A 12,200-nucleotide genomic window follows, 5' to 3' on the forward strand; every position below is an offset into this window, starting at 1 on the left:
CCTCTCTCTCTCTCTGAGTGTGTGTGTGTGTGTGTGAGAGAGAGAGAGAGAAATCCTCTAGTGATGCAGCTGCTTTCCCATGTTTGAATCAGTGTGTGTCTGTCCTGAGAGAATTCATTATCCTAACCACGCACCTCGGCGTCAAGGAGCCGTGAGGCGCATGCCCAGTGCGCACGGTCCGCCTCACCTGAGATCTGTCTGATCCTCCATTTGAATGATGCTTCACTTGATCTTTCACACTAATGATGCGCCGCAGACCTCCCGTGTTGCAACCCGCCTTTAACCAAGCCGGATGAGAAGACGGAAACCAAAGGTGGACACCACAAATCAGTGCGTCTTTCACCTGTCGATCACCCAACGAGAGACGTTCACTCACTTGTAAGTAACGTTGACCTTTGACTTTTATTCATTGTTTGACTCAGTGCAGGTCTGGAAGTTGTCTGTTATTAGACTGACTCCCTAATGCTGTGTGACCTATGGAGAAACATGTGTTGGGACACTTTTTGGCTGCAAGGCTTATTATCCAAAATGAGGAACCATTTTTCTTTTGTCCATGCAGTGGAATTAGATCATTTAAAAACATCTCTACAGCTGCAGATAAACAAATTAACCATTCAATTAAACTATGGAAAGAAAGAGGTTAACAACCCGTGAAGCACTCAACACCGCTGTGCCAATATTTACCTCAGTTTTAAGAGCAAAGGAAAAGAGGAGTTGATCCACTTCAATGCATCATGCTTGTTCCACACTGTGTCCACAGGGGCCGTGTGCCTAGCAGCAGGTAGAGCTGATGCTCTGAGTGTGTAGATAAGAACAGATAATAACCCTCACTGGACCATCACCAAGGAGACAGAGACTCCAGAGGGTTGACTTCACTGCTTGATGTAAAGAGCTCTCCCGGGTAGACCCATGCCTGCACTGCACATAAGATAAGATAAGATAAGGTCACATTAGTAAGTTAATTATAAGTAAGTATGCAATATAAAACAAAGGAAAATATAAAGATATAATTAGTTGAATTGAAAGATCAATAGAGGTAATATACACAGTGTAAACAGAATATATAGTGTGAGAATATATTAAGTAAAACTGATTGCACACTAGCCATTGATATTGCACAGTTAAGTGAGTTAATAAATAGGATAGTGCACTAAATATATGATAATAAAAGGCTAACGATGACAGGTAACAAAAAAGAAATAGAAAAAATAATGATAAAAATAGCCATTCTCAGCCGTGAAGAGTGATGTCTATCTGTTAATTATGAGATCAAATCATATCAGAATGATAGTAATAATAATTTCAACACATAACACATTTTGAAACCCAGTTACAAGGTGCTTCACAAGTGAAAAATAGACAAACAACAGGAAATATTCAAATAGAAACCACTTAAAAGCAAGTTGAAGATCACACAGCATTAGAGGAAAGTTACAGAAATAGTGGTAAATTTAAAAATAAGTGTTTTAAAATAAAAGTAAAAAAAGGAGCACAGAGTAAAAACAAGATACTATAAAATTATAATTTTTATAAAAAAGATTAAATAGATGGTTGGGTCAAAACTAGGAGAAAGCACACATGAGTCTTTAGGGGAGATTTAAAAGAGGATAAGGAGATTGGCAGAGGGATCTCCTCAGATAAATTGTTCCTAAGAGCTGGAGCCCTGACAGGAAAGACCTGTTCACCTCTGGTCGTCGGCCAAGACTGTGGAATATTGAGTAGGGCCTTAAATTCGCTGGGGACCCCGAGGTCACCACCGGGCACATAAAGTATCCAAAATCTACTGAGGTGCAAGTCCAGAATGGGCCTTTAAAGTCAGCAATATAATCTTAATATCAATTTTCCGGAAGCCAATGAAGAGAAGCCAAAATTGGAGTTTGCTCGTTTAGCAGATTTGTTGAGGATTCTGGCTGCTGTGTTTTGAAAGGGCTGTAATTTATGTAGACTCTGTTGGCTCAGGCAGGTGAAGAGAGAATTGCAATAGTCTAAAAGAGAAGAAATAAAGAACATAAGGATAAAACATGCTGCTCTTTGAAAGTTTCCTGATTTCCCCATATCTCCTAACGCGTTATTTGCCTATCTGTGCGCAGGTGTGTGTCTGATTCGTTAACCGCAGGCAATGGGCAGATGCTGCAAATGCAACGGGAGACTGCTGTGCATGTGCCTGCTGCCTTGCATGATGACCGGCCACCTCCTGATTTATGTCATGGTGACCATATTCGTCACCATCACCTACGCTCCTCCTAAAATAAGCGTTCACTACGTCGCCCCGGGCATTTCTGCCAACTCCTCCGCTCTGGCCTCTCACCCGCTCGGCCCCTTCTGGAACCTCCGCCTGGAGGACAGCGCTCTGTGGAACCAGTTGCAGCACGTTTGGGATCGTCAGCACAATCCTCTGCTGCGAGGAAACGCCACCGGGGCGAAGCCGAGAGCGAAGGTTTTATCAGAAGTTGAGGAGGAGTGCCTCTCCGACTGCCTGTCGCACAAGTGCTCGGTCCCTCGTGCTAATTTAGACAGCCTGTCAGACAAAATGAGGGCTTTTATCAGGTCCATGCACTGCAGGAAGTACCCCCTTCTTATTAATCAGCCGGGCATATGTAGGAAGACCAACAGCAGCTTTGGTCTGGGTTCCCCCATGCTCATCATGGGCGTCAAATCCCAAGTGGGGAACTTTGAAAACAGGCAGGCCATCCGAGAAACGTGGGGACGCAGCGGCAGGGTGAAGATGGACTCGAACAAGAGAGGCGGATTTGTGCGCACGGTGTTTCTGCTTGGACGGCAGGACTCGAGCACAGGCCCCCACCCAAACCTCACCAACCTGCTGGATCTCGAGAACCAGAAATATGGGGACATCCTGCAGTGGGATTTCAGAGACACCTTCTTCAACCTGACACTGAAGGATTCTCTGTTTTGGCACTGGCTCCAGCGGCACTGCCCCACGGCCATGTTTGTGTTCAAAGGTGACGACGATGTCTTTGTGCGGACAGGCGCCCTGCTGGACTACCTGCACCAAAAGTGGGAGGAGCACGACCGGTGGACGGCCTATACAAATGACAGCAACTTGGATTTGTTCATGGGGGATGTCATCTACAACGCAATGCCAAACCGTGAACCCTCCACTAAATACTACATACCAGAACGCTTCTACAAAGGCGGGTACCCTCCGTACGCAGGTGGAGGAGGGGTGGTGTACTCTCGCTCGCTTGCAATGCGACTGAAAGAAGTGTCGGAGAGGGTGCGCCTCTTCCCCATAGACGATGTTTACCTGGGAATGTGCCTGCACAGACTCGGGCTCATTCCCGCCCATCACCCGGGCTTTTTGACATTTGACCTCCCGGAACCGGAGAGGGGCAACCCGTGCTCCTACAGGTCTGTGCTGCTGGTTCACAGGCGCAGTCCCAAGGAGATGCTGACGCTGTGGAACCAGCTGCAGAATCTCCCCGGTCAGTGCTGAGGCTCATTTGCCTGCCAAATTGGATTCATTGAGGACGGGATGAAACACAGCCACCGCACTTGAAAACACGTGGACACTGTGGTTGCATCTTCCTGTCGGGCAGGTTGTGCCTAACGATGGACCCATCATTGCCTAACCTTCGAAGAGTTACGCAACTAGACTGATCTACCTCAAGGGTACATCTGTTTAGAGGGCATTACACGGATGTTTTAAATTAATACTGATTGTGTATTTGTACTCTTTCAGGTTAAAACTCTCATGTCTTGACCCTATAAAGACGATATTAATGGAATACCCAACATATTGTGAATACAAAAATACTGTAAATGTCTTTGTGATTTGTTCGCTGGTGAACATTATTTAATTTGTGTTTTCCTCATGTTTTCCTCTTGTTAAGTCAGCAAACAAGATTCAATTTCAACACTGTATTAAACATACCCGATCAGATGAAACTAATGTTTTCATGTGCAGCCTTTGGTAAGTTTGGTAAGGATTTACACAAAAGTCACTCGGTGATGTCTTTTATTTTGTTCTGGTGCTTCCAAATTTTACACAACTCAACAAATTCCAGCAAGATTGACTTTTTTTTTCTGTTGTGAATTTCAAATAATTAAAAGAACTGACTGATGATGTTATGCAGTTGTCTTCAAACTATGAGGAATGGGGTATAGATAGAGATGAACCAAGCTTAATGTTGTTTTGTGGCTGGATTGCTTTAAAATGTAAGATTTTCTAAGGTAAATAAATGTTTGTCTCTGAAGACATACAAAATATCAATATTTATTTGTCTTATTTATAGTCATATAATAAAATTATATTTTGATTGAGCCACTGATCATACCATCTGTTTAAAAGGTCAGAAAAGAAGTCAAAATAAAGGTGGATAAACCCAGCTCTTTGGAGAGTATGTGAGGTCACTTGGATCATTATGAAAATCCGCAGCTGTGTGTACATGCACCTGCATTAAAAAGAGTTGGTCAAAGTAATTGCTCTGATTTGCATGTTGGTTTTCAAAAGAAATATGAAAGATGTGATGTTTTTAACTCTGTTTTGGATCCTGACACTCTACAGAATACAGTACAGACAATTTTAGTTGTAAGAGCGAAACCATGAAACATGTACATGTTAAAATGTTTTAAGTATATGCATTTTTGTCTTAATGAGACAGTTTTAGATTGAAACAAAGGAGGGAACATGTTGGAGGACGACGAGGAGGAGCTGGGAATCCTCTGTCCCTGGAGGTGAGAATCCTCCAGGGAGAATGAAACTTGAGACAAAAACAACAAAAGGAGAAGACGGATAAGAGAGGGAGAGTCACTGCGTCCACACTGAACAGTTCTCATATGAGCAACTTATAAATCCAAAAAGATTTCTTAAATTCTAAGGGATGTTATGTCTCAGTCAGCCTCTTGTTTCTTCTTCCCTGTCTGGTCTCCGTCATTGATTTCAGTCCTAATGGGCAGACAGTGGTTTCGGAGTAATGTGGTTGCAGGAGAGTAAATCCTGTGAACCTGAGAACGATCTCTGAACTATATAGGAGGAAGGTATGCAGGCAAAGTGAGTTCAATTTAAAAATGCAGTTATTTTAGTTTATGTGTAGTAATTACATATACCTACAAGCCAAAGCTTTTAGTTATATTAATACTATAGCGGCTACAGTCATTTGCTGTTTTTACTTCGAGTGTTTCCTTCCAGTAGCTTCTAACATCTGATAAAATGTTGATTTCATTCTGAGTGGAGTGACACTTTAATGTAGTGGCACATTTTTTAGTGACATCTAGTGTTGAAGTCTTGCCAATGCAGGAGGCTTCTTGGTGGTTCGGGAACGATCCAGTGACGTCGCCAGTCCTGACCAACAGCCCCGCCCAGTGGAGAGCTGTGGTAGCGACTGGAAAGTTCCTGAAGCCTCTGGAGCTCCTGCAGTCAGAGAATAAAAGCTGAGACCGTCCCACAGCTGAGACACAAAGCAACAGCAGCAGCACAGAAGAGACTCACAACAGGACGACTCCACACTGAACTGTGAACATGCTGTGCTCTCATGGACTCCACTCTGCCCTCAGTCCCTCCATCAGCTTCTACTGGCCTGTACACAGCCTGCGGCCGGAGGTCAGACCTCTGCTCCAGCAGCAGCATCGACTGCAGAGGGACCTACACCAGCTGTGCAGAGGTCTGCAGCTGATGGACACACTTCAACACCACATCCTGGAGGAGAAGGAGCGTCTCCAGACCAGCGAGGCCGAGCAGCCGGCCTCCTTCCAGCTGCAGAAAGACGGAGAGACCTTTGGCCTGACCCTGGACACTGAAGGCTTCTCCCCAGAGGAGCTGAGTGTCAGGCAGGTGGGCAGGAAGCTGAGAGTCAGCGGGAGGACGGAGAAGAAGCAAGAGGACGGGAAAGGCTCCTACTCCTACAGGCTCCAGGAGTTCAGACAGGAGCTGGATCTGCCTGAAGGGCTGAAGCCTGAAGCCGTCACCTGCTGCCTGGCTCCAGACGGGAAGCTGCACATCCAGGCAACCAGAGCTCCACGTGCTGAGGAGGCCGAGAGAGAGCTGCCGATCCAGAGGAGCACGGAGGAGGAACCACAGCAGAGAGAGTGTTCACACCCAGAAGAGAGGGAGACAGACGACAGCACACAGGACCAGGCTCAACACAAGGACTGATCTCAATGCTGCTGTGAACATGTGCTGTTAGAAAAGAGTTGAATGATGATTCTGTTTTTCAAAGTGTAGATGATAAATACACTGAAACTATATAAAGTATGTTTTATAAATGAATAATGATCATGTTTGTGTTTGTATGTATGAATAATCAAAATAAATCAATATATTACAACATTATTTCTTTGTTGATTATTCAATTGTCAAAGTATTTAATTGTCAAAGTATGTGCTAAATAATGTGTTAAATATGTCAGAAATCAATATATACCCTAATTTCAATGGTATATATATATATATATATATATATATATATATATATATACTGATTGATTATTTATAGGATCGATCACATTGACTGTATTGCTTGTAAAAAGAATAAAACACCCACATACCTAAACAGTTTATTTATAAGAATCACATAATTTGCTCAGTTTAATGAGGATAAGAAAAACATCTTTAATCTAAACTAAAAGTATAAAAGTTGACTCAGTATTGATTTCACAACACTCTTTGTGAAAGTTTGATTCTCATAATAAGAAGTCATAAAATAACCTCATGTTATTTAATCGTTTTTGTTCATCTTTACTGAGGAGCTTGTGAAACTGTGAATATTAGCAAAGATGAGTTTTACCATCATCAAACATGAAATCCAGGTTTTGTTGAAATACTCTTTGCAAATTAAATTCATTGTCATACATAGATTTCAGTGCGACCTCTTTTCTTTTTTGTCTCTGTGAAAGAAATAATAGATCACACGTTACCATCATTTGAGTGAGAACAGAAATTAAACTAATTACTTCTCGGTTGATTTTGAAACTGCCTTCATCAGGAACTTATAAATATTGTGATCCAATGAGTGGAATTTAAAATATGATCCATCTGCAGCACATAGAGAAGAATGAAACACACAAGGAAAAAGATAATCAGTAAATGTATCATCACATCCCAACGATCATGAAAGTAAGTTATAGAGTAACTGTCAGTGTTAATGATTTTAATTCACATTTAATTATTGGTCAAACCTTAATTTAGAAGAAGCTGTTTTTACAAGTTCATTTTTTTACCCTAACAAGACATGTTTGCAATTAAAAATTTAACATTTTATGAAATGCCAGAAAAATAAGAAATTAAAAGAGAGATTTTTTAATTAATGGTACATTGATTGGTTAAGCTTCCATTTAAAAAACTGAATCATCAGCTGTGTCAGTTGTATTTTGTGGATATTTTAACCGTGAGAAAGTGTCCTTCCTCTTTTTCAATTGTGTTCTTTATAAAGGCTCCATTATGCTTCTACGTATCCGTTACGGACGGATGAACGGACGGATCGGACGACACTTTTTCATTTATTGTTGTCCGTGAAAACAATTCACCGCCAGAACAGTAGGTGGCGCAAAGGAAGACAAGCTTGGAGAAGCCTACCTCACGAGTAATCAGAAGAAGTCCACACTGTTTATTTACTTACTCCCCACTTTCCTCACACACAGTGTAGGCTACGATGGCAACTAAATAAAATAAAGTGACACCCAGCAGGTCAAAATACTGATGTAATCGTTTCTAAGCGCAGCGGTTCACCGGTCTTGTTTCCGAACTGTGTTGCTAATTCCACAGCTTGAAGCTACACGGAGCTAGCTAGCTTCCGCCCCAGCTTCCACACACAGTCAGCAGGGACTCACGATACTAACTACTACCCAGTGTTTGCTTCTAACCTGATGGTGTTTGAGAAACAATGTCATGATAGAAGTGGCATTAAAGTCATGACAGTGGGTTTTTGCATTGTTACCACCGCAGTTAGCATGGTGGCTAGCGCGCTAGCCTAGCCCGCTAGCGCCGTTTTGAAAGCTCGTTATAACCGTATGTGACCGTGCACACATGCCGTCAGTGCTCTAACGAGCCACCGTCAGCCGGACAACTCCGCTGGCTTAACACACACGTCACATTAATCGAAGAATCGTAGTTGTGTTTGTGTTTATTGTGATACAGGGAACGAAGCAGGAAGTTTGAGGTCCGGAAATGACGTCGTACGCTGCCGTGAACATGTGCTTCTATTTTGATAAAAAGTCACAGAGTTATAATAGAAGTTGAATCAACTGCCTTCATCTCATTGTTTACACAAGATTGTGTCAGAAAGGAAACTTCCTGAAAAAACAGGAAAGATCCAGTGATGTTAGTAGTTCTGACAAAACAACCACTTCTAGTTCTATTAATACTTTTACTAGTTATTTTTACTTCGAGTGTTTCCTTCCATTACTTTCTAACATCTGATAAAATGTTTATTTCATTCTGGGTGAAATGGGACTTTATTATACAGACAAAAGGGACATCTAGTGTTGAAGTCGTGCAAATGCAGGAGGCTTCACGATCATTCAGGAACGATCCAGTGACGTCACCAGTCCTGACGAACAGCCCCGCCCAGTGGAGAGCTGTGGTAGCGACTGGAAAGTTCCTGAAGTCTCTGGAGCTCCTGCAGTCAGAGAATAAAAGCTGAGACCGTCCCACAGCTGAGACACAAAGCAACAGCAGCAGCACAGAAGAGACTCACAACAGGACGACTCCACACTGAACTGTGAACATGCTGTGCTCTCATGGACTCCACTCTGCCCTCAGTCCCTCCACCAGCTTCTACTGGCCTGTACGCAGCCTGCGGCCGGAGGTCAGACCTCTGCTCCAGCAGCAGCATCGACTGCACAGGGACCTTCACCAGCTGTGCAGAGGTCTGCAGCTGATGGACACACTTCAACACCACATCCTGGAGGAGAAGGAGCGTCTCCAGACCAGAGAGGCCGAGCAGCCGGCCTCCTTCCAGCTGCAGAAAGACGGAGAGACCTTTGGCCTGACCCTGGACACTGAAGGCTTCTCCCCAGAGGAGCTGAGTGTCAGGCAGGTGGGCAGGAAGCTGAGAGTCAGCGGGAGGACGGAGAAGAAGCAGGAGGACGGGAAAGGCTCCTACTCCTACAGGCTCCAGGAGTTCAGACAGGAGCTGGATCTGCCTGAAGGGCTGAAGCCTGAAGCCGTCACCTGCTGCCTGGCTCCAGACGGGAAGCTGCACATCCAGGCAGCCAGAGCTCCACGTGCTGAGGAGGCCGAGAGAGAGCTGAGGATCCAGAGGAGCACGGAGGAGGAACCACAGCAGAGAGAGTGTTCACACACAGAAGAGAGGGAGACAGACGACAGCACACAGGACCAGGCTCAACACAAGGACTGATCTCTATGCTGCTGTGAACATGTGCTGCTAGAAAAGAGTTTAATGATGATTCTGTTTTTCAAAGTGTAATCAACAAATACACTGGAACTATATAAAGTATGTTTTATATAAATGAATAATGATCATGTTTGTATCTATAAATAATCCTGATTAAATAAATGTATCAAAACTACATTATCATGTCTTTGGTGTATTATTCAATTGTTGTTTTTATTTAGGCAAATCTTTTAAAGAACACAATTGAAAAACAGGAAGGACACTTTCTCACGGTTAAAATATCCACAAAATACAACTGACACAGCTGATGATTCAGTTTTTTAAATGAAAGCTTAACCAATCAATGCACTATCTATTAAAAATCTCTCTTTTAATTTCTTATTTTTCTGGAATTTCATAAAATGTTAAATTTTTAATTGCAAACATGTCTTGTTTGGGTAAAAAAATGAACTTGAAAGTAAAAACTGCTTCTTCTAAATAAAGGTTTGACAAATAATTAATTGTGAATTTAAATCATTAACACAGAGTTACTCTATAACTTACATTCATGACCGTTGGGATGTGATGATACATTTACTGATTATCTTTTCCCTTTGTGTTTCATTCTTCTCTATGTGCTGCAGATGTATCATATTTTAAATTCTAAGTTCCTGATGAAGGTGGTTTTAAAATCAGCCGAGAAGTAATTAGATCATCTCCTGTTCTCACTCAAATGAAGGCAACGTGTGATCTATTATTTCTGTCACAGAGACAAAAAAGAAAAGAGGTCGCACTGAAATCAATGTATGAAAATGAATGTAATTTGCAAAGAGTATTTCAACACTACCTGGATTTCATGTTTGATGATGGTAAAACTCATCTCTGTTAAAAGTTCCTCAGTAAAGATGAACAAATACTGTTTAATAACATGAGGTTATTTCATGATCTCCTATAATGTGATATCATGAGAATCAAACTTTTCAGAAAAAATGTTGTGAAATCAATTCTCACTATAGCTGAGTCAACTTTCATACTTTTAGTTTAAATTAAAGATGTTTTTCTATCCTGATTAAACTGAGTGAATTATGTGATTCTTACAAATAAACCGTTTAGGTATGTATGTGTTTTATTCTTTTTACAAACAATGCAGTCAATGTGATCGATCCCATAAATAATCAATAAGTATATATATATATATATATACTGTATATATATATATATATACTGCACATACTTGACAATTGAATAATACACCAAAGAAATAATAACGTTGTTGTAATATATTGATTTATTTTTGATTATTTATACATACAAAGACAAACATGATCATTATTGATTTATAAAATATACTTTATATAGTTCCAGTGTATTTGTCGATTACACTTTGAAAAACAGAATCATCATTTCACTCTTTTCTAGCAGCACATGTTCCCAGCAGCATAGAGATCAGTCCTTGTGTTGAGCCTGGTCCTGTGTGCTGTGGTCTGTCTCCCTCTCTTCTGGGTGTGAACACTCTCTCTGCTGTGGTTCCTCCTCCGTGCTCCTCTGGATCCTCAGCTCTCTCTCGGCCTCCTCAGCACGTGGAGCTCTGGCTGCCTGGATGTGCAGCTTCCCGTCTGGAGCCAGGCAGCAGGTGACAGCTTCAGGCTTCAGCCCTTCAGGCAGATCCAGCTCCTGTCTGAACTCCTGGAGCCTGTAGGAGTAGGAGCCTTTCCCGTCCTCCTGCTTCTTCTCCGTCCTCCCGCTGACTCTCAGCTTCCTGCCCACCTGCCTGACACTCAGCTCCTCTGGGGAGAAGCCTTCAGTGTCCAGGGTCAGGCCAAAGGTCTCTCCGTCTTTCTGCAGCTGGAAGGAGGCCGGCTGCTCGGCCTCGCTGGTCTGGAGACGCTCCTTCTCCTCCAGGATGTGGTGTTGAAGTGTGTCCATCAGCTGCAGACCTCTGCACAGCTGGTGTAGGTCCCTCTGCAGTCGATGCTGCTGCTGGAGCAGAGGTCTGACCTCCGGCCGCAGGCTGCGTTCAGGCCAGTAGAAGCTGATGGAGGGACTGAGGGCAGAGTGGAGTCCATGAGAGCACAGCATGTTCACAGTTCAGTGTGGAGTCGTCCTGTTGTGAGTCTCTTCTGTGCTGCTGCTGTTGCTTTGTGTCTCAGCTGTGGGACGGTTTCAGCTTTTATTCTCTGACTGCAGGAGCTCCAGAGGCTTCAGGAACTTTCCAGTCGCTACCACAGCTCTCCACTGGGCGGGGCTGTTAGTCAGGACTGGTGACGTCACTGGATCGTTCCTGAATGATCAAGAAGCTTCCTGCATTTGCACGACTTCAACACTAGATGTCACTCAAACTATTGCCACTATAATAAAGTGTAATTTCACCCAGAATGAAATAAACATTTTATCAGATTTTAAAAACTACTGGAAGGAAATACTCGAAGGGATAATAATTATTAGAAACATGAATAGAACTAGAAGTGGTTTTGTCAGAACTGCTGACATCACTGGATTTTTCCTGTTTTTTAGAAAGTTTCCTTTCTGAAACAATCCTGTGTAAACAATGAGATGAAGGCAGTTGACTCAACTCTTATTACAACTCTGTGACTTTCTATTAAAATACAGTTATGATTCTTTCTTAGGATAAAACTTATTGCTACTTGAAGTTTGAAAATAAGTTTTCTGATTTGAATGACATCTGAGGGATGACACATTAATGTTATTTAACATCTCATTATGACATTTGTTTTTGTTATAAACACAGAGCTCTTCTCTTCTCTCCTGTAATATACATACATTTCCAGCAGGTGGCAGCAATTCATAACCCTTCATTTTACCGGCTCAAAACGGCAATAACTCATCTGCTATCTCAGCACTTCACCACTAGTTGTCGTCCTAGTTCATAAAAAAATATTTATACACTAAC

The 12,200-nt window shown here is 42.5% G+C and overlaps 4 protein-coding genes across 4 annotated transcripts; 3 read left to right on the forward strand and 1 right to left on the reverse strand.

Annotated features, from left to right (window-relative positions):
* The first annotated feature begins 2,119 nt into the window (after positions 1-2,119).
* Positions 2,120-3,454, forward strand: si:dkey-175m17.6 (N-acetyllactosaminide beta-1,3-N-acetylglucosaminyltransferase 2). Its single transcript, XM_061079781.1, has one exon. It carries the CDS (start codon positions 2,120-2,122, stop codon positions 3,452-3,454), a length of 1,335 nt encoding a protein of 444 aa, XP_060935764.1.
* Positions 3,455-5,399: 1,945 nt separating this feature from the next.
* LOC133003077 (heat shock protein 30-like) lies at positions 5,400-6,289 on the forward strand. Its single transcript, XM_061072669.1, has one exon. The coding sequence runs from the start codon at positions 5,480-5,482 to the stop codon at positions 6,110-6,112; it is 633 nt and encodes a 210-aa protein (XP_060928652.1). The 5' UTR covers positions 5,400-5,479; the 3' UTR covers positions 6,113-6,289.
* A 2,308-nt stretch (positions 6,290-8,597) lies between these two features.
* Positions 8,598-9,487, forward strand: LOC133003832 (heat shock protein 30-like). Its single transcript, XM_061073653.1, has one exon. The coding sequence runs from the start codon at positions 8,681-8,683 to the stop codon at positions 9,311-9,313; it is 633 nt and encodes a 210-aa protein (XP_060929636.1). The 5' UTR covers positions 8,598-8,680; the 3' UTR covers positions 9,314-9,487.
* A 1,072-nt stretch (positions 9,488-10,559) lies between these two features.
* LOC133004144 (heat shock protein 30-like) lies at positions 10,560-11,443 on the reverse strand. The gene has a single exon (XM_061073911.1). The coding sequence runs from the start codon at positions 11,366-11,368 to the stop codon at positions 10,736-10,738; it is 633 nt and encodes a 210-aa protein (XP_060929894.1). The 5' UTR covers positions 11,369-11,443; the 3' UTR covers positions 10,560-10,735.
* Between the last annotated feature and the right edge of the window lie 757 nt (positions 11,444-12,200).

Source organism: Limanda limanda, chromosome 1 (genome assembly GCF_963576545.1).
Source record: "Limanda limanda chromosome 1, fLimLim1.1, whole genome shotgun sequence".
NCBI lineage: Eukaryota > Metazoa > Chordata > Actinopteri > Pleuronectiformes > Pleuronectidae > Limanda > Limanda limanda.